This window comes from Sinohyriopsis cumingii, chromosome 11 (genome assembly GCF_028554795.1).
Source record: "Sinohyriopsis cumingii isolate HCF-2022 chromosome 11, ASM2855479v2, whole genome shotgun sequence".
NCBI lineage: Eukaryota > Metazoa > Mollusca > Bivalvia > Unionida > Unionidae > Sinohyriopsis > Sinohyriopsis cumingii.
Window position 1 is genome coordinate 3,356,708 of NC_142971.1, and position 23,660 is coordinate 3,380,367.

The window sequence follows — 23,660 nt, forward strand, 5'->3', positions numbered from 1 at the left end:
TTCGTGCATTTATTCAGTGAGCAAGGCTGTATAAGGTTCAATGGAACTTATGAGTTGGTTTCTCCTTTGCCAACAAGGTTTTTTTTATCAAAAGACCAGCTTATGTTGGTTGCACCATTCCATTATCAGTCGTACTTGTGCTGGGGATGATCATGATATACTTTTATGTACAGGTAGGACTTTACTTTTATATTTGCAAGCCCTGGATGGCAGAGTTGTCAAAAGCACTTTCCTTTAAAGATTGCTGACATCTCAACTATATCCACTTGACTTCAAGTCTCAGGCTTGGCCATTGTGGTGGATATGTAAGAAGTGCCAGTAGCTGCCTCTAGATTATTTGTTCTTTATAGGGTTTTCCTGGATTCTTCCTCCACCAAATATACTGTACAGCCTAGTCCATCATGTCATTAAACCCATAACAGGAACATTTTATTTTTATTTGGTAGTACATGTATATCAAATGGAGAAGAAAGAGTAGAAAGCATATTTCACTCCCCTTAAGGGTTCAGCTTCCATCATTTCAGGGTGGATTACAATAGCTATCAAGACAGCTAATTAGTCCCTTACCAGAAGGGTTCTTTCATTCATGAAAATTAAATCTTCATGATCATGTCTAACTGATTCATTTCAATAACGGTATGATGATAGTCTGGTTTTGGCAAATTCACACAGTTTTCTTCTCCTTTTGCTTTCTTTCATTGACTCACCAAAGGATTGGATTATTTTCTTTGGGTCTGATTGTTGTAGCTCAGAAAATAGGCCATATGGATACCATCTGTCTTTTCTACAATGAGGGCGAGTATTCCTTTTGCTTGATTTTCTTTTGCCAGTTGTGGCATCATCAACTTCCCACCAAACCGACAAATTCAGCTGTGCAATAACAACAGGTTACATATTACTTATATTGTAAGGGGGGGGGGCAGGGTAAAATTAATTACCTGTTGCTATTGCCTGATTCCCTTCTCCCCATCACTGATGTCCCACTAGTTAAGGCTAGGTCATGAAAAAGAATGAAGAATAATGCACATGGGCATGGTAGCTACAGACTGGACATGGGGTATTCTGGAATCGAGTCACACTACGGGAGAATAAATTCTCATCATACAGTCTAGGGTATTTTCTTTATGTGTAGTTTTGTAATAGCAACAGGTAGGTATTACATCTTTAAATTTAGTTTACCCCCCTCCCCATTGAACTGTTTTTCTTTATGACATGTGATATAAATATTTATCAATAAAGAAATGCAAATATTATGCACATCATATACATTTTGGTAGTTAAATAAGATAAGTCTTTGTATTTCTACTTTTATTGATAAAGAACATCAGGAAACCAATAAATAATAGTATCCTGAAATAATTTAAATTTTGATATATAAAATGATTTTAAATATATTAAAATATAGTAAAAGGAAATTACAACTCATACTTTTTATAAACAGCATCAGAGATGAGTCCCCATGCTGGAGTGAGTTCTCAAGTTCCTGGATACAGATCCCTTTTTCCCAGCATCCGATCAGCTGTTTCAAGTTTTCCTGGTCTACTAATCTCTACTACATCACCATCATCTCTGTCTACAGGCACACTGCTTGAAAGTCTGAGTACTAGTCCTTCTGCCAGCAGTCCAGGTCAGATGTTAGCAAAGGCATTAAACCAGTCTACGTCACCAGGAGAGAGGACTGAGTTGCGAGAGTTGGAACAGATTTATGCACACTATACAAATGTGGCACAGTCTAGTCAATCTGATGGAAGTCGAGAGTCTGTTACTTATGGTGTTACGGCTGAGATTTGCCACCTTTGTCAGCAGGTGTTTACATCCTCCTCTGCCCTCAAACGACACTTGACATCTCACCGTGAAATTTTGAATGTGCCCTCTAGCTATGGTCAGAAATCGGGGCACAAACCAGATCCCAAAGAGCCAGAGTATGAAATGGAGTTTCCTGGTGGTCGGTACCAATGTGGAACTTGCGGAAAGTGCTTCCGTGACCCTCAGTCATTAAAGTTCCACAGATACAATCATGTCTTGAGATTCACTTGTAACTTTTGTGGCAAAAGGTTTTCTCGCAGTTGGAATCTTGCGCGACACAGAAAAACACATTATCGATATAAGTACACAAATAGTGGCATTACTGTTATTGATGATGATGAGATCAACACAGGCACAGTAAGCTCTGAGGGGATGCTGGAAGAAGTAGCTGATGAGTCACTTGCCACAGAAAAAGGAAACCCAAATGAGAAGGTTACACCTGCTGATGAATCTGAGTGAATATTACTGTTAACAACAAAAGCTCACTAAGCTAAAAAGAAATGCAGGAAGCATCTGTAGCTCTCATAAACGTTTTGGTGTTACTATGAATTCGACATTTTTTATGGAGTATCATTTATTTGGGATTTCATGGCGGTTACAAACCACAAAGTGAAAATTCAATAAACAAACAATTTTTCTGTCAAATCAATATAGTCATCTTCTGTGGTCCACAAATGAAAGTAATGCTTAAAGTGTAAATTTCCACAAAACTTAAAAAATTGATACCCATGAGTACAAATGAATTTAAGATATGATCCAGTGACATGCCTTCAGTGTTCAATTTAACTGTTTTTTTTGGCAAAATCTCTGCTTTTTTCAGCTGGGAAATTTTTGTAACTTCATGTTCATTTGAAACAAGTCATTTTCAAGGAATATTATATGATAATTATATTTTGTAGTCTTTAAATGCTAGGGTTGTTATGTTGTAATCAGTTAAAGCCGGTTCAGATTGGTGAATAAGCAGTTTTATGTAATTAAATGTTTAACGATTCAGATGTTAATTCTGAAAAGAGTTTAGATTTTAATTCTGAAAATATATTATGGTTAAAGTTGTATTTTGAAACACTTGAGCCGTATAGTCACGTGAATGTTTAAGTCAGTAATGTAGCTAATGCGCAAAAGCAAAAATTTGTTTGCTCACCAGGCCATAAGACCAAGGAAGCTTATGATTATGGTGCAGCATCAGCCAGGCATTGCCTATTAGGCATTTGTCAATATATGCTGTTGTCAGCATATCCTGTAGTCAAATTTTCTAAAACCAATAGACCCTTTCCACCTAGATTTGACAGAGAGCATTCTGGCATAAGCACCTTTCATGTCAATTTGCCATCAAATATAGCTCTCAAAACAAAATATAGAAAGAAACTTTAAATAAAAAAAACTTCTCTAAAACCACTTTCCAACATTTGACAAAGTTTGACAGAATGTATCCAGTCTTAAAGGCATTTCAGATTTTTAAAATCTGCCTAAAGATATGACCTCTGTTACTCACAGCAAAAAACCATTTAAATGACTTTTTTAAAAATAAACACTTAGCTAACAAAAGTGATTATTCTTGTTATTGTAAAAATTAATCTGCCCTTGTCCAAGTGAGGCAGAGCTGCATATGTAAAATATGTGGCAAGTAAACAAATTGTAACCTTATACAGGCTGAGGTTGATGTAGCTGCACAACAGCCAATGGCTGAGGATGGTTTTCACTCTTTAATAACAGGGTATTAACTCAAAGCTATACAAGTTTTCTTGCAATTATTTCAAGGGTGCCCAGTCCATTAGAAATATAATGATCTGTCAATAATATAGTAATTTCATTGCCCTTACTATGTTAAATATCAATGTTTGCTGTTGAATTTTTTTTGTCTTGTTTATGAACTTAAATGAGTCATTCTCGTGTACAAGTTCATTTTTATGTACCCTGAATTGTTAATCATTATTCTTTTTAGAGTGTACGTTTTGTATGAATGAAACAGATAGATGTTGATTTAGATGTATTGTTGTGGAATGAATAATATATATACACGTACAGTATATATGTATTTATATTCAGGTATGTTATTCTGTTTGTAAATTATTGGAAAGGTGCAATTTTTCAGAAGTACACTTGTAGTAAAAATTATGTGCAAGGGGTCTGTACATGGCACCACACAGAACTAGGTACCACACATAACCAGTTACCACACAATCATTACTTACTCATGACTTCATGCAGTATATTTTCAGCTAGCACATAATGGAGGGTAGATTTTGTGTCTGCAGGTAGCAAAAATAGTGCATAGAATTTAGAATAATTATCAGTCATGCAATAACTGGTTTGGTGTGGCAACTGGTGCAGACCCTCTAGCTTGCCTACACATTGTATAATATGGGTCATTATACCACTAAAATATTTACTTTCTCCTATTGATTTCATGGGACTTTTCAGGCTGTACTTTAAACATGTTCACCTATAATTTAATGGAAGAGATTAATAGAATAGGTCAAAACTGAAACCAGATCTCTTAAGAGCCTGATGTGTTGTTATAAATTTGTTTGCTGTCAAGAGTAAATAAGGTTCCAAAGGCTTAGTTGTGGTTAATTGTCAGTACTCTTGTCAAGAGTTAATAAGGTTCCAAAGGCTTAGTTGTGGTTAATTGTCAGTACTCTTGTCAAGAGTAAATAAGGTTCCAAAGGCTTAGTTGTGGTTAATTGTCAGTACTCTTGTCAAGAGTAAATAAGGTTCCAAATACTTAGTATTGGTTAGTTGTCAGTACTCTATAATCAGGTTATGCAGTTCTACTTTAATTGAGTACACACTGTAAATAACTAATTGGTGACAAATTTCTTTTTAATTTATTCATCCATTCAGCTGTCCATTTTTCTGTCATTCCATTTCACTCAGCAATTTTGTTTTAAATGAAGTTGTTTTAGCATTTAAAATTTATGTGGAATGAGATCAAACATTGTTTAAAAACATTTTCTTTTGATGTTTTTTTGTTTTATGTGTGCACCATTTGATGTTTTGATATGATGTTGTTCATCCGTGTATTACCCATTTCATTTCCACTCAAAAACTTGAGTTTTTGATCATGTACTATTTCCAATTTTGTGGATAACTTGCACTTGGGATAAGAAAAAGCCTGTTTTGGAATCATAAAGTCCAAGGTCAAACTCACTGTGGCTGATGGAAGACCTGAACTTGGGGTAATGAAGATACCTATTGATTTCTTGATTTAAATGTGAAAGTCAATATCATTGTGGCTGAACAATTACATAATGGTTTCTGCAAACAAAATTAAATTTTTGATGATATTTCAACACTTGCCCAGATGAGTAATGGCCAGCTGTCTTGGGAAAGGTGCTTAACTTTAATTTCCTTGGCATGTTATAGCCAATAATATACTCAGAATACTGTTAAAATCCAACCAGCCAATCATGTACCTTTATCAAAGTTTGTGGATGACTTAACACTATCAGTAGAAAAGAAGCCTTTTGATTTTGGTGGCAAAGGTAAATGTCACTGTGACTGAAAAAAGAACATAGGTTTTTCTTTAATAACTTTAGTTACTGACTACATGCCTCAACCAAACTGTGTGGATGGTTTATACTTAAGGTAATAAAAAAACCCACTATATATATATATATATATTTGGGGGTTAAAGGTAAAAGGTCATGGTTGTGGAAAATAACAGTTTCTGAACAGCCAAGTTTTATTTGAAGACCAGACACTTTTACCAAAGGTCAAAGTTATTGTTGGTCAGTTATCTCCAGAATCAGCCATGTCCTTCTAGTGCCTACATAGAGGATGATTAAACATGGTGTGTGCATATAATGTGTCTTTCATGGTACTGACTTATTTAATTGTAATATTTGTTTTAAATAATATTAGTATTTTATTCATTCACTCATTTTAAATCCGGTAAAAAAAATACTTATTTTCCCTACATGCTTTTATAATTTCTGGAAGATAGAAAAATGTAATGGAATTTCACTTTTCTATATCATAAGAGATAATTTTAGAAAATGAGTCTTTTACTTTAATGTTTTAACTTGCCTGGCCTTAAGGTCAAGGGAGCATATTATATGACCTTGTATCCATCATGTGATGTCCATTATATGCCTGCCTGTTGGATGGATGAACTTGTTAATGAATAAGATCCATGCATTTTATTTAGGTGATCTTTCATTTGATTGGCCAACCTTGTTACCACTCTGTAGGCCATATTTCTCATCCAGTTTTTATTAAACATGGATTTTATATACTTGCATCATTAAGATCTAGGATGAGTTTGATAAGTGAAATCCATACCTGTTAATGAGGTGATCTTGCATCTGATTGATTGATTTGGTTACCACTCCATGGGTCATGTTTCTGGTCTGAATTTGATCAACCTTGGAATATATACTTTTATCTTATGATCTAAGACAGATAATGAGCAAGATCTAAACATACTTACAAGGTGATCTTGCATCAGTTTGGCTGAGCTTGTTACACACCCTGTAGACCAAAATTCAGATCTGGTTTTGATCAAACCTTGCAATATGGTTTGATATCATCATAGATCATGGATGGATTCATTAATGAGTGATACCCAAATATATTAATGAGATCTGAATGGCTGAACTTGTTACCACTTTGGCGGCTGTATTTCTGATCCAATTTTTATGAAATTGGGAATTTTTATTTTTCTTATTTAGATCTCGAAATTGGGAATTTTTATTTTTCTTATTTAGATCTCTGAGGTGTTCAGTAATGAATGAGATCCATGCATACTAATGAAGTGATCTTGCATTTGATTGGCTGAATTTGTTACTCTTCTGTAGGCCATATTTCTGGTCCAATACTTGGAATATATATCTTAAATGGTTATTTGGCATACCTGCAAACTGAAACAGATTTATGAATTATTTTAATACAGTGTATAATATATCATCATGCTCAAAGTTTCTCTGCATGATAGTGTATAGATATTATTGTTAAACTGTACAGTATTATGAGGAATGATTTATATCCTTTGTGTGAACAGAAAGGGACATATTTCTCACATGTAATGCTTTTTGTGTATTCTTGCCCGTTATTGCTTTTGTTTATAAATTAATTCCTGAAATTTCAGTTTACTCGAAAAGCAGCAATTTTCCAATAGTTATTTGGATATTATTTTATTCTCTACATAAACATAGTTTAGATCTTCATGTGAGCTTTTTTGCACTTTGTTATCCCCCATCCTCCGAACTGTTGCTATCTCCTTCTCTCAGCCCATAAACATTTTTAGTTCTTTAGTACAAGTTTCAAACCTTTTAGGGTATTTCAACCAAACTTGGTATACATGTCAAGCAGGTTATGTTTAGGTGCCTTTTGCTACTTCAACATTTCCATTGTCATTATGTTGTACGTTACTATGGAAACAAAATGTAAGTTGAGTAGTATATAAATTAAGTTCACTGGTACCATAACGTGTTTAATGACTCCTGTTCACTTAGTAAACACTTGTGATCAGCTATGGAACCTGCATGTCAGTTTGGAAGTAAAACTTCTAGCAAACATTTGCTAGTATTATTGAAATTGCATTCCATTTTGAAACAACATACACAAATGCAAATTTTCATTTAATTTTAAACACAGTTAACATTTTATGGTTTAAATTACATTGCAGATTATAAGCAACAATTAAGTTTGGGATTTACTAGGTACAATGATTTATAATCAAATACTGAAATTCTGTTTTATTTTTGAAGTAAAAATAAAAGCATACTTTTTATGTGCACCAATGGTGCATTTGAAATAATCTTTGTACTGCAAGGGAAAACAAGAGACTGATATTGCGAGGTTGATGCCTTAAATGTACATGTTTTTAGCTCTACTTGACATTGATGATCTGTGTTCTGTCGTCCATCTATCAATTAACACAAGTTTGTTATTATTACTCCAACTAAACTAATAGGACGATTGCCATGAAACTTTACATACACATTCATCCCATGGTCTATTTGGCCCTAAATGAAAATGGTGCTGGCATTCATATGGCTGCCACTTCAGCCATCTTGAAAATCTTGTTATTGTTACTTCTGAATGTATGGTGATACCAGTATGAGGATTTCACTAAAAGGCTTATTATGATGTTGGTCCTAAATTAAAATGGTGTATAAGTATGGTCATGATCTTGAAAATCTTGTTAGAAATGGTGGCACAGTGAAGCATTCATGTGTTTTATGTATGACAGAAAATATAAATAAAGCAATATAGTATTAATAAACACGTAGAAGTGCATCTGCAATCAGATTATCTTTTCCACTGATGTTATTAATGTTAGTTGTATTCCTCTAACATCAAACTCAATATGAACAATCTCTGATTTTTGTTTTTCATTTTATTCATGAATGTAAGTGGATGGTGATTACTGAGTACAATAATTGGAGAAGGAGCTCAACTAATATATGCTTAAATGTGTTACAAAGCCAATGTCAAAGCCAAACATTCTTTCTTGATTGTCAGATAATTTCTCTGATGCTTGTTTAATTTATTTCGAAAAAAATACTGGATGATCCACATCATCTTTATCTTCTGGAATCAATACTCCAACCGCTACATCACTGTATCAACATAATTGACTGAAATTTGGAGCTTAAAAAATTTTTGCATCTTTAAGTATGGCCTTTAATTTATCAGAAGTTTCCTGACACTTGTCAGGCGAACAAACTTTTGATTTCTTATTTAACAAATTTGTCAGAGGCTATTATGGAGAAATTAGAACAAATTTATGATAATATCCAGCTATACCCAAAAATTACGTCAATTGTTTTTAACTAACAGGCACTGGGAATTCAGAAATTTCCTTGACCTTAACTTCTACAGGTTTAACTTGACTGTGTCCTACAATATGTCTTAATATTGTAACACAAGCTTGGCAAAACTCACTTTTACCTTCATTAAATTGTCATTAATTTGTATGAGTCAATCAAAGAATTTCTGAATGGTTTCCAAGAGATCTTTCCAGGTGTCATTGCGCATGATGTCATCAGTATATGCATCACAATTGTCTATCATGTTCATTAAACTCTGGAACATTGATGGAGAATTTTTCATGCCAAGCAGCCACACTTTATATTGATAAAGTTCATCTGGAGTTGCAAATGCCAAAATTTCTTTTGCTCTTTCGGTGAGTGGAATTTAGCAAAATTGCTTCAAAAGGTCAAACTTGTTGACATGTTTTGCATTTTCAATATTGCCAATGCAATCATCTATTTTTGGCATTGGAAATTAATGTTTTGGTGACTGTTGACGTATATAGTCAGTATACGTACTGATTTTATTAACTGGATTCCGTACAAGAATACATTGTGAACTCCAGTTACTTTGTTCTATGAAATCTTTATTCAGCAAGTAATACCGTTTGCTTGAGAGGATCCACTATGTAAAGATGCTGTTTCACAGGTGTGTGAGTGAACAATTTCATAGTAATGGTAAACCTGATTTGCTCAATTTCAAACATCTGGAAACAAGTGCGCATATTCACATAACAGCTGTTTTAGTTGATTCTTTTCTCTTGGTTGTAGATGTGACAGTTTCTGGTCTACATTGTTTAATATTTCTGAATTCCAAAGATTGGTTAAACCCAAATCACTACAATCTGATTGCATTCCATCGTTCACTGTTTGGGACATGTACAACGAAATTGATTGAATGATTGACAGTGATGTCTCTACCAAAATATTCCTTTAACTTATTTATACGACAAAGATGTTTTTGTTCCCGTCTCCCAGGCATTAGTGTTAATTATATAATCTTAGTCTTTTACTTTATTTTCAGTTGTATAAGGGGCGTAAAATTTAGCTCGAAAACTATTTTCTGGTATGGACAAGAGAGCCAGAACTCTATCACCAGGCTGAAAACCCTTTTTTTTTCCATTGTGTTTCTTTTATACCTAAAATTTCATTTTTTGACTAAGTAGGGTGAAGATTAGTTTTTGGAACTTCACAAGCCTTTAACAGCTTATATTTAGATTCAGAGACATAGAAGTTTAGAATCTTCATTTGAAAAAGTTTCTTTTTTAATAACTTCATTGGTCCATGGACAATATGTGTCTCAAACCTAGTTCATGAGGACTAAGACCTATTGATTCGTGAACTGGTTCCCTAAAAGCAGATGAACTCCCTCATCCCAATCTTTTCAAGTATAGAAGTAATATGACCGAATCATATTCCTAAAAGTTTCTGAAATTCGTTTCAAACTCATTGACTTTCAGGTTGTTAGAAGATTTAAACTGCTGGACGCAAAATTCAACCTAATTTGCTGGAAATTCCAGAAATAAACTTTGAGCCTTAATCTTACTGAATAGATCTTGGAAGGCCAAAAAGGTGTAAAGCCTTTACCAACACTTTTACCATGGTTTTCGTTTTAATATTTCTCGAAGGAATTCTGGACGCACACTTTACTGTGAACAGTATTGCATGCTTGCTTAGGTAAAAGACAAACAATCTACCGTTATTCTGCTAAATGGTTCGTCAAATTCAGGAATAGGTTGCAGATGAGACCTAGGCAACTTCTGTTTGGGTTTTCCTACCATTTGACAAGCATTACAAGATCTGTAGCATTTACAAATGTCACATTTAATCTTTGGAAAAAAGAAATTATTTATGATCTTGTGATAAGTCTCGTGGATCACAAAATAATCAGCCAAAAGAGTTTCACAAGGTAAGCCAAGAATTTCCTCTCTACAACTTTGGAACTACAACTTGATAGCTCACTGACCACTCTTCACAAGCAGGTACCATAGGTGGTGTACATTTTCTTATAAGGACAATATTAAAGCTTCTGTGGTTTCAGTTAATAGCCATCTTAAACATGAGATCTCATGATCGTTTTCCTGTTCGACGACATGTGAATGTCGCTTTCGCTGTGATTGGAATAAAGAGAATGAGTAGTAAAAAGAGGATCACTGTGATCATTTCCTGTTGATTGATCCAAATGAGGATCAACTGTGACCTCATCAAAAGTGTGCCCAATAAATGTTTCAGCAAAAAGGAAAACTTCCTGATCAATATCGTTTTCAAGAGCTTTCTTTGCCATAGCTCTAGTAACTGCACAAGCAGGGTACAAGTCAGGGATTTCTTTTTCAATAGGATCGACATTCCGACCCAAACAAAGTTCGTAAGTTACAAGCGGAACTAGGTCAGTGCATAGTAATAATGAATGCCATCGATGGGTAAAAGACAACACTTTTCCGACTGTCACGGGTACTGAGATTATGTCTGATGACAAATGTACAAAATGGAATGGAATATTAGCAAAGGCGCACTTTATTTTATGTATAAGAACATTGTCATTTGAAGAAGACTTATTAGATAAAGGCAAAGGACATCATAATAAAAGACCGAGAAGGTCCTGTGTCCCTTAAAAGGGATATGATTGGCAGAATCACTAATGAGTGATGTAGAACCGTTCGACATGAATGGTTAATAATTATCCGCAATAGAATCAGACTGGGGTTTGCTATCAATACATTTACCATGACTTGAACTCTTAGAAAGAAAATCATTCGTAATATTGATTCTGTTGCTTATTTTTCAATTTGTAGCAATCAGAAATAAGGCGCCCTTTCTTCATGCAATAGGTGCACGTAGGAAGAGATAAGGATTCAAACTTATTCTGATAAAACTTATCAGAAACTTGATCGATAAAAGTTGTGTCATTTTCAAAAAGACTGGTGAGTGGAAGGCTTGCCGACAAAAGAAACTTTATGAGTTTATGAATTTTCGTCAGCTGTATGAGGAGTCTTTTCTAACGTTTCGACCTTGTGCTCATAAATGCAAGTCTTAGCGTAATTTTGGGCGCATTTCTAGAACTCTTCAACTAATATGAGTTTTTGTCTGAGATTTTTCATAATCTTGACCAACTTTTTTTTAAAACTAAGCACCGTCTGTTAGATACCTTTTATGGGTTTATCAAGATTCTTTTTTATATTTCCTAAACTTTCGTTGAAAAGCTTCAGGTACCAACTCATAACCCTTCAAGATACATTCCTTAACCAGATCATAATCAGCACTTTTCTGTACCGAGTGGGAAGTGCAGATGTCACGAGCTGTGTCAAAAAGTGCACTTTATAATAAAAGTCCAATGTTGTCTTGGCCATTTCAAATTTTCAGAAAATTTTAAAATTATAAAATATTTATCTACCTATTTTTCTTTATTAATGGGTACTATCCTAATAGTTTTAGTAACATCAAACCTGAACTCGTGTGTAAAGTGGGGACTTGCATTTTACTTGCCAGGTCTAATTCCTTTAATCTAAACAGATATTCCCTTTAATCATTTCCTTTTTCTATCCTCTTCCTATCACTTTCTTTTTTCTGGAAATGCATTTTCCTCTATTTTTCCTCTTTATCGAATTTGATTTGCATTTCTCCCTTCCGTAAATGCAGTTGTCTCAATTCTTTCTGAAGCTCAAGCTTTACTAACCCTATTTCATTATGTAGTTTCAATTCCATAGCTTTACTGTTAGAGCTAAATGGAGACTCACTAATCAAATCCGAAACACTTTTATTCAAAGCGTTCTTTTCCACTACATATTGGACATAAATATATTTCATTTCTTCATCGTTAAAGAAGCCTTCGATTCAGTAAGTTCACATTTTTTGGCAAGCTGGTGCAATTTATCCATTTTCATACTGTTCCTGGGTATAATATATAATCTCTAACGCAAGTCCTAATGATTAAAGTTCTACATAAACATTATTGGCATTCCAAACTAAATCTAACGCTAAAAGTGTTGATGTGCCTTGATTGTCTTTGTCGTAGTGATGTGCCAATGGCCTTTTGTTGACTAAAAATAATACAATCCATGAATATATCTATATTTGAATATCATTATCAATCCAAGTCTCTAATTCCAAGAGAGTTATTTTTGAGCACGTTGTATTTACGGAGAAGAATCACTTGAATTAAATAATTTGAATAAATAAAATCCAGTCCAAACGACACACTGGACATAACAATAATTCAAATTATTTTGCTCAGATCTTACAGCACAAATGAATTAGTTTTAGATAAAAATATCACAAAGTATTTTAATTGACCTCAGGTCACAATTATCATTCTCATGGAAAATTTCATTCTGCAATGTTGAAAATGCTTAGAAGATAAAATCTTAGTGATAATTAAAAGGTCTCTTACTAAAATTATAATATAAAATGTGGTAAATAACAGGTTTCCCCATGATTTGATGATGAATTTTCAATGTTCTGGACTCAGATTGAGATAAATATGTTGTATACAAAACCAAAATCAATGATGTAGGTCAGGTAGAATATGAACATGATTTTGAACAAGGTCGAGTCCAAAATACAATTATTCATGGAATGCAAGGAATAAAATAATTAACTAACAATGCAAATTAAATACACATAAAACTTTCTCTTTTAAAATTATTTATTGATGTGTCCAGAATTAAATTTTGTATTTATTTCGCCAATACTAATAGCATATCCAATTTTTATTAATTGACCGCATTTTCTACAATTTGAACACGGCAATATGATACTGCTCTTTAATATTTGTTCACATAAATGTTTCTGCGGACTACTTTTGTTTCCGTGTTTACATGCCATTTTATGTGAAGTTTTATCTATATGAACGCCTTGCACCATAAGAATAATAACAATATGCACCCACCACTCCTGTAATTTCCGATCGAAATTTACATATTCCAGATTAAAATCGCCAATTATAAGTTAAAACAATGTAACAGACCTCACTGCACATCAACAATATCTATCCAGAAAGAAAGCATGTAAAATTTAGCTGGGAAGTTAAAACTATTACCTATTATAGACAGAAACCATTTGAGAAAAGCGAAATTAATGTCCATGATATCTAATAATAGTGCTTCCGAATATTTACAATCATTATTCCAGCACGGACTACCTGGCAATACTCCCCACCTGCGATCCGTGTCTACCAAACAGTATACAATTCCCAACACAAGTAAGGAATTATTTAAGAAAAGGTTCCTATTCTCTGGAACTTTGCTCTGGGATACTATTCCAGTTGAGATTATCCCTTTTGCCGAAGCAGGCTTTACAAGCCAATCTTCATAAATTATTGCATTTTGCTACAAAAACACGTTTTAGCAGCTGTAATTTAAGTCAAGGTCATATGACAGACAAGGATTCTTACTAAAAGGGACACGAGTTAGGTTTTTTGTAGGTTCAAGCAAAAACAACAAATGCTATAACAACATGTGCCATAATCAAGCGTAATATGAAAAACAGGAATATATTGGTTTAAACAGTATCAGCCGATTTTTAAAAAAAAATAGTTAAAAAATTATCATATCAAGTTCCTTATATAGCTGGTATGACCCGCTCTGACACTCTACTCTATATTACTACATATACGTCGACCACTATTTGCTAATAAAGATGCGGCTGTGTATTCTATCACTTTGAAGAGGCTAGTGAAAGAAAACTTCGAGCTACCTAAAAGTTAACGATTTGTTAATTAAATCTGGTGATACGATGATACGATGACAGAAAGAAAGTAAATTGTCGTTATAAGGTTTAAATTATCATTGCTGGTCATTTATCGATGTGTAAATTTTACCTAATCACTCACACAGTTGACATAAAGTCCTTATAATTCCAATTTACTCTCTTTCTGTCGTCATATCAGCAGATTTCATTATAAGAGCGTTCACGTTTTGGTGACTCGAATCTCCAAATCTGTATATTCTGTAATACCTGCTAAATCATTCTCAATTTTCTCATTATCTAGATTATTTGGCTCATATTTTGTTTCTTCCGCAAGTCAAATATATTATTAGTCATAATATGTATCTCAGTTTCTAATCCTTGTACAGTATGCTAGCATTTATTTCATCATCGAGAGTTACTAAGTCCTGGTTTGTTTTGAAGCATTAGTTTTTTATGATTAGGTCTGAAATAGACAAACGTTCACCATCCTCTTAGAGCTGATACTTATTTCACACACATTAGCCTTAATGTTTAGGTTTATTATCTTTATATTAATTTCTCCAAAGTCATTTTTATTCCTCTGATTTGTGAAAAACAATTATTGACAGCCGTCAGCCTATCTTCCATCTATTTCAAAAGCAACTAACCTTATGCTACCTTTATCATTCTATTTCTTCTGATAACTTAATTTCTTGTGCAACTGTTAATGATGTGATTGCAACTTATTTTATTTTCTACACACTTCTTTATATTCTCCACTTCACTCTTTAAGCTCGTCTTTCAGCACTTATGTTTCTTTAGTTGGTTTAAAAATGTCTACATGTTTTCTCTAAGTATTGTGTTTGAATTTACAGTTTACATATATTGAAAGCGTTTTATATAATGGTTAATCTCTCAGGAAATAAATCTTGAGGAACTAAGATCTTTATGAGTATCGTCTAACTGAGAGTAGATGCTTCTGTGATAATCTGATCTACAACTGTTAATTTATTATTAACTTGTTCTCTCCATTTTTTATATCTAGTAAATTATTATCCTCAAAATTCGTTTGCATTGGATATCAACATGTTTTGATAATACGCCGATCATCTGTGTTATGTTTTTAATTGGATCTGTAGATTTGTAATACGATTATTAATCACAATTAAGTTATTGTTTAGTGTGTAAGCTAGTAATTAATCGTTTATATCTTTTTAGCTTTCTCAGGGATTCAGAACTCAAGTGGCTAACATATTAACGATATTTGTGTAATTTATACAAGAAATTACAACTTATTGCCTGAGAATATAAATTCCGCTACGCGATAGCAATGTGCCTTATCTCGCGAAACGTTGATTCTAAAGATATACTAAATTGGCAATACCATTAACATATCTTAGTTTTGAGAATACACATTTGATTTTGATATTTAATCTGATTATAAAATAGTATCGTCTCTGCGCAATTGCTTTAAAATTAACTGTTAACATGATATGAAATGAAATCACCCTGAAGTTTTGTTAATAGTATGACTCCAATAAATTAGAGTAGGAACAGTTAAGTTACCTTTTCCATTGTTTAGGTGATCAAAGAAAATATCTGTCGGCTTCAAAGTTCCTCAAACTGCATCTGATTCAGTAGGATTATTTATAGATCTCTGGCTATGGAATCCTTGTAATGTAGAATATCATGGTTATATGAACTGTGCAATTAGTATGACATCAGCAACACTTGGTCTGACCATAATATAATTAGCAGTAGGAACCGGTGGGTGTAGCGGCAACGTTGACTTGTTAATTGATACATTCAAAACGGAATATTAATATTGCCGACTATTTGTTTAACTTACAAAATAGAAGCAGCATTGATTGGTCTAATTGGTTATGTAATAAGCTGTCTTCTTAAATTAACCGGAAAAGCGTTTTGCTAATTCTTGCAACAATTAGCCTTGCTCTCTGCAACTAAAATCTCATTTTGCATTAATGAAAAGATAGCTAATTAATTTATTTGAAAAAGTAAATTGCACCAGCTCCTGCAGCCATAGACATAATACAAAAATGCTCGTTTATTTGTTTCACCATCAATATGATATACATCATTTAAATCTTCTTATTTAATAGTCATGGTGTGATGTCTATGTAATTATTACCAATTTTCCTTTTCCAATGTTTATTACCTGTCAGCTGCTTGCATTACATTCTTTACCGTGTTGATATTTACAACAGTATTTATTCTTAGTACAAATTGATCCGATAACTGTGGTATATTGTTATCATAATCTATTGTGCTACCTGTTTTGAACAGCGTATTGCTTGATAATAAAATATACCATCATCACCAGCTGCATAATTTAGTCTAACGTTTGAAAGTGATATATAATTCTGAAGTCTTTTTGTGATGCTTCCATCTGAATCATAACCTTGTTTACCTAAGCTTGTTATGTCAATCATTTCTGTTTACACTGTCTTGAACAGTAGAACCAATGTGTGTAATTGTTGTTTTAATATCTATGCAAGCAGCTAAAATTTATATTACATATGATCTTATATTCTAATTTATGTGCGTTGTTGCCTCACCGGTTTATCCGTTGCTATCTTATAGAAAATATGCCCATCCTATTTCCTCCTCTGACGTTGTTTGCGAGTTATATTGACTAATTATATCGCATTTGCCCTCATGTTTACTACAATTTGTATAGTTTTACTGTATGTAACAATTTCATCACAAAGAAAGAATAAAGTTTAACATTTTCACTAATCTCTACAGCTCAAGATATTTTTTCTGCAAAGGGACATCTTCCGGAAACAGTAACTATGAACTGTGATGATACAGTGAAAAAATATTATAGATTATGGGCTTAGAGCTGAATACATCTAATCACCCCTTCTGAAATTATTTTTTCGGTTGATGTTTGGTGTGGAGTTTGGGCTGATTTGTTTCACACACTGATAATCAAACCTTAGTAAAAAAAAATTAATAAAACTCAACCTTCCACAGATACCACAATCACGCACCTTCTTCCGAAAATATTACTTTACTGACTTGAATTGAATATCTTCTTTGTGCAGCGACTGAAAAAACAACTCGAATTACTTCCATGAATGATCATTAGTATAGTATAGAAACACTTTAGTCTTCTCCACACCCCTTTTGGTCGGTTTATTTCGGTCGGTGTTTGAATAATTTGGCTGAAACACTTCTAACACTTTATGAATAACCTTAGAGTACTGTTCATCTGAAATTTTGCTAAAAGCTCTTCAAATTTCGAATATTACCCCAAAAATTTAGAACCAAATTTACTCAGATGGTAGCCATTATTTATTTAGTTATGTTAGCCCACATTTAGAATACAAAATCGGCGCGTCGTTAAGTAGTGGTGCCTAGCTCATCGGAAGCGATGCGAAAAGTTCCTAGGATGATAGTTTTACATCCCCAATTTATTATTTTTACATTCTGTAATCCAAACAACTTAGCTTCATTTGTTATTGGTCTGGAGGAAATAATTGCATTTCTTAAAACCTCATTAAAGAAGCAGTCGTATTTTCTACAAATGTGGTAAATTAAAACCAGGCAAACTTGCTGGATCCGTTTTATAAATGCAATATACTGTAACCCTAACGACTACATTTATTCTCAACATTCTTCTTATCTAGTTAGCAAGGTTTGAAAAATTTATATTTATTTATGTTATAGTTCACGAACAAGGTTTATTCATCTCTGTATTCTATTTTTAAATACATGTGTTGAACCTCTTGCTACCGGTTACGATCATGAAAACAGAAAGAACAACAAACGTGCTTAAAATTGTAATTATAAGTATTTACAGTTTTCATATTTGATACCCGATAATGCAGAAGCCACAGTCCAAATCGTACCAGTCCACAGTTCTTAGTTTCATACCAGTATACCAGCTGTAAGTCAAACAATAGATTCGGGAAATCGTTTATCCATGCTTAAGCAGTTTAACACCAGTTTTACCTTTATCTGATACCTAGCCGTCACGTAATGTCTAGCAAAATTTGAAACACTTGGCAATTATTCAGATCTTTCTAAAACGATCTGGTATCACTTCAGACGAGTTACTAAGTAACAGTCACATGACGTCTAGTGCTACACTTGTAAGTTTAATGATAGATTCCGAAATGCATTATGCCAAGCGTGAATAGTTCCACAAGTCTTATCTTCGTTTGATACATAGGCCCACGTGATATCTAGCAACACACAGCATTGATTAAAAAATGAACTTAACTTGTATTTACACATTCGACGATTTACAATGTAAATATTCATGTGATACCGAGCAATGCATGATATACTTAGAAATAATAAACATCTGTCTCAAATTCTGTAACAACTTTGATAACATTAGAGCTATTTTATATGAACGAATATTTTTACGAAGGAGATGATTAAAATCGTTACTAGTTTTCATGTAGAGATCATGTTGTTGTATATATGTAAGTGTTGTACTTGGTGAGTACAATATTTCCAGCAGAAAATACAACCGCTACAACAACAACAACAAAAAAAAAAAAATAAAAAAAAAAACGATAGCAATTCAACTAAAACCATATCAATACCTTGAAATGTAAAGGAATAGTGTAAAATAACAAATATTTTGCAAATAGAAATACTCAAGTATGCGTAAATATTGATTACTAGAAATTTAACTCTGAAGTTTTAACAATCAAACAGTCGATATAACAAACTACAATATAAATTTATAGAGTTTAATACTGAGAGATCTATGTATACATATAATGAATCAGATACAGGTTGCGGTTTTCTGACGCCAAAAAATTATTTATTTCGCACGATCAACCGAAAAATATAAAGAATTACTGTAATGGTTCTTTTACAGTCACTACGTATTTAAAGTTGTTTCAAGGTGATTTCATCTCATACAATGTTAATAGTCCCTATAAAGAATGACAGAGTGGTACTATGAACAGATTAAAGATGAGGATGGAAACATATTAGATTAAATTTGTATGCCAGTTACATCAATCTTTGGAATAGTTAAGTTATAATTTGCATAGCTCCCCTCAGGAACATTACAACAACCGCCTACGATCAGGAACATTTGCTGTCTCATATTAGAAAGATTGGTATTTAAAATTACATAGACAGATCAAAAGGAGCAGGGTGCATTAGCAAGTAAATTCTAAACTATGACGTACAATTTAATAATTACCGTATTACAAATTCGGCAAATTTCTGATGCAGCTGATAGATTGTTTGTAAAATAAAACGTATTGCTCAAATATGTACTACTTCCGAGTAAAATTATGAAACATCGAGAGACAAAGTAAACAATAATTTAACAGATGTGGATAAGAGTATCACATACAAATATACTTTAAACCAGAGCAGAAGCACACAAAAAGCAATCCAAAAAAAAAAATAGATGATAACAAGAAGATTTTATAGGCACAGGAATTGTTTAAACAGAGACGAATTGTCTGTCTGATGATATACACCTTAACAAACTGTTGCAACGGAAGCTAACATAAGACCTACAGAAAACATACAGAAATACAATTAACTGAATAAAGAATATAAGATGAAATATAAGCCTAAGAAATTGATGTGGATGAAATTAGAAGTCTATAGAAAACTACAATACTTTACAAACACAATTTCAACTGCAACAAAGAGGATGAAATAATGAAAAGGAGCAAAATGAAGAAGAAATTAAACGGTAGATGATTTTATAAACGGTGTTGGAAAATAGGCTTGCAGCTGCAAGTAAGTCTTTAACATTTACAGAAGAAAAAAATTCAAAATATAGGCACATTTAGGCATTGAAGGGCACTCCGTATAGTCGTTCATTCAGGCTACAGACCAAAAGTGTGGATAATAGTAAGCCGACGTATGATATCTAGTTCGTTCTTATGAAAATTATGTATATCTGATACCCAATATGGACGGCACAGTGACCATCTTAAAAACCGATTATCACTACTAATTCTGAATGGATTATTAACTTCATTTGAGGTTTTCACTAAATAATCAATATGATGTCTTGTTGGTGCAAAATGAAAATGGTGCCAATTTGATGGCCGCCACATTGGTCAAGTTGAAAATCTTGTTGTTGCTACTCTTCCCAAATAAAAAAAAGTATTTTGTAAGAAGACGTTTTTACGATGTCTAATTGGATCGTTTTGACAAGAAACCCAAATTTTATGTATATTCATTGCATCCTGGTTGAATTCAAACCATTTATAGCACATTCAAACCAATAAAATTATTAGACGAGGTGAATTACTTTAATTTTCCTACATTAATTCAATATACCATTATTTCTCAGAATTTTAATCTCAAAATTTAAAATTGTATTTCCAGACTTAGATGTTTTTTCAATTAGATGAAAATCGGTTGTTTGAGGTTCTTAGCAGCACTTTTAACACACTGGCTACGTCATGCCGAGGAAATGGAAAGTATGAGTACTTTTCCTGAATACATGCTGAGACAGCCATCTCAAACTGGCCTGTACAGATATTGAACCCAAGCCTCTAGAAGTACGAGTCCAGTACTGAGCCACAGCAGTTTCCTGTTGAAAGAGTATCAAAATATTCATTATAAAGTAGTAATTACTAACAATAAAGCTCAGCAAAACAACTGAAAACACAAATCAGTTTTAAACAAATATATCTCCCAATCCTTGTCAATGTATAGTTTGTGTAACTATTTGCAACTAGTTATGTTTCAGTCGGTCTCCTTAGTTCCTGTTTTAGAATATTTACCAGATATCAGTTTACTGTGATTCTTATGGTTTCTTTTCAATTGCCAATAAAGAGAATATAATGTCTTCATATATTGACGCATGAACATTTGTTTCAAATGTTGTACAGATTCTGGAATAATTTTGTAAACACAACCGAAATAGCAGCATAGTCCATCATGAAAATAGAAAGAGATATTTTTCTAGTTTTTCTTTGTAGAAGTTTGTCGAAATGGGAAAGTACGCTGCATGCATGATTAGAAGATAGTAATAACTTACAATTTTAATTCTAAGACAATTTGAATGATGGTAGGATGCACGTTTCACTCAAATCAATAATTGTGTCTTGTTCAGTAATAAAGAAAATTCATACTTTGAACAGCTCCCAACATAATATGAACAAGCACAGGCTTTATTCATTCTTATATCCTGCAAGAAATGTGAAAGAGCCAGATGGTTTTCCTCTCATCTGACACTTTTTTCTTCACTTACGTTAAGTTTTACATTTAGTCATTATTTATGGCTTTGGGGTCAGACAACAGGGTGTGTTGGTTCCTTTAAGTGACAGGAACACCCTTCCAACAAAGGTTAGCTTGTCCAATATTCAAACTTCACTGACTTGTAAACCTTTGTATGTAAGTCAGTTTCCCATACAATGTTAACTGCAATAACAATATTAGGTGCAATATCATATAACATTTTCTGGAAGAGACCGGGCGAGTACTACACTCCCCTGTCTACAATTTGCCGCTGTGCACCATATCTCATGCTTATTTGACATTGGTAAGTTTATTAGTCTTGAGTCTGAAGTAGGAATACTCTATACAGAAGGTGTGGCACTGTCTTTATGTTCAGTAACCATTTTTGTTGCTGTGGGATGTGCTTGACAATAGCAAGCATTACCTTTTACCTTTCTTGTTTGGGATAAAATCGTATCTAAATGTGCATTCCAGCTTGATTGTTGATTGCAAATATTATTAAAGTCAGTTTATCCTTTGTGATTCAAAACTTGGCAGAATAAAACAAATCTTTTTCCAGATTAAATCACTCAACAGTAGTGTGTTTATAGCTTCATTGACCTGTTGACAAATATTTATGATATCTGCTCATCAAATGATGACATATATGCACAATTAACGTAGATGTATATACACATAACACTAAGAATTTTTCGGCTGAATACATCATAATGACTACTTCATTAGTTGATGCACCAATACCAAAACAAGGGAGACAAAAATAAAACGAGCTTTTATAAGGATTTAGCAAGAATATAATTAAGGAGAATATATGGACAGAATTTTCAAACTGGATCAGAATGGGAATACTTAGATATTAATTTAAAAGAATGTTGTTTAATTTAGATTTTGTGGTGGCAACAATAAAGATATGTATAATATTTTAAATGATACTGAACATATTTTAGATTTCATTAGAAATATTTGAACATTAAGTTCTATTAAAGTACAGTTATATAGGAAGAGTATTCATATGACATGACGCGTACAGAAAGTAGACAAAATGTAGCATAGAGACTTATACAATGTAGTGCATTGGAGTAAAATGCAAATGGTGATATAAACTCTTTGAAATAGATTACACCAAAGGTAGACACAAAGCAAGAGAAAGTACAAGATCGATGTTTGACAGAGTACACGAGTACTTAACACTACACGTAAATACCAAACACTTAGAGGAAGATCACGTATAGATATATGTTCGTGAATTAATTAAGTTAAAAACTTTCATAACAAAATAATATATGTTTCTCTTTTGCTGTTTAGTCTCTATTAAACAAATTAATCGTTCATTATATAGAACATCAAAATGCAGCTAATATAGATGCCGTAATTGGATCATAGCTGTCTGGTAAACAAAATTTATATAGATGCAGTAGCTGGTTAATAGTTGTCTGATAACAATTAGAAAATGAGTTTGGTAATCTGTAAATGTTTATAAAATAGCTGAACCGTCTGGTATGAGACTTGTTAAAATAACTTACATGGACATATAAAGACATGTACATATGTTAACTACAAGTCGACGAAGTTTAAAAAATTCATTTGTGATAAATCAATATATTATTCATTGGTTAGTTAATATAATGTAATCCTAAGTTATGATAAAAGTGTTCTGTCTCAATACGAATACAAGATGAATAGGCATAAGTCATGAACAGTGTCAATTTATTACAGTATTCGTTTAGTAAGGTGTTGTTATAAAACGAGGACATTAGTCATTTTGATACATTTAACTGTAAATACACCGTAAATTGGTTTAGTTAGTATCATTTACTTGTTTATCTGACTGACTAACAATATATCATAGTCAATAAACAATTACCAAAACAAACTGGTATTCGTCTATTTGAAATCGTTTTATGCTTTTTGTTTCAAATTTATGTTTAATTTATTGTAAGGTTTAAACTAAAGTTCTTGTTCAGAAAGGAGGACGCTGCATATCTTTTTATATTTGCAGCACAGCTATATTTAAAAACATTTGTATCCGTTGTAAATAACATACTTATCTTTACTCAGCAATTTAGGTAGCAGTTTCGTTGCATTTGGTTTTGTATCTTTCTAATCACATTTATCTTCTTTCACAAAGGAGATAAATCGTTTATAGCTGGAGGGTTTTCTTTGAAGTTTACGAATATATAAAAATCATTTTCAATTATATTTCTTACTGGACATCATGTAAATTAATGG

The 23,660-nt window shown here is 32.9% G+C and overlaps 1 protein-coding gene across 1 annotated transcript in view; it reads left to right on the plus strand.

Annotated features, from left to right (window-relative positions):
- LOC149787538 (uncharacterized) overlaps window positions 1-6,974 on the plus strand; it is a 30,219-nt gene extending 23,245 nt beyond the window's left edge. Inside the window, exon 5 of the mRNA XM_089973671.1 lies at window positions 1,442-6,974. Within this exon, the coding sequence (XP_089829797.1) occupies window positions 1,442-2,265 (824 nt within the window). The 3' untranslated portion in view covers window positions 2,266-6,974. The remainder of the gene's footprint in view (window positions 1-1,441) is intronic.
- Window positions 6,975-23,660: the final 16,686 nt, after the last annotated feature.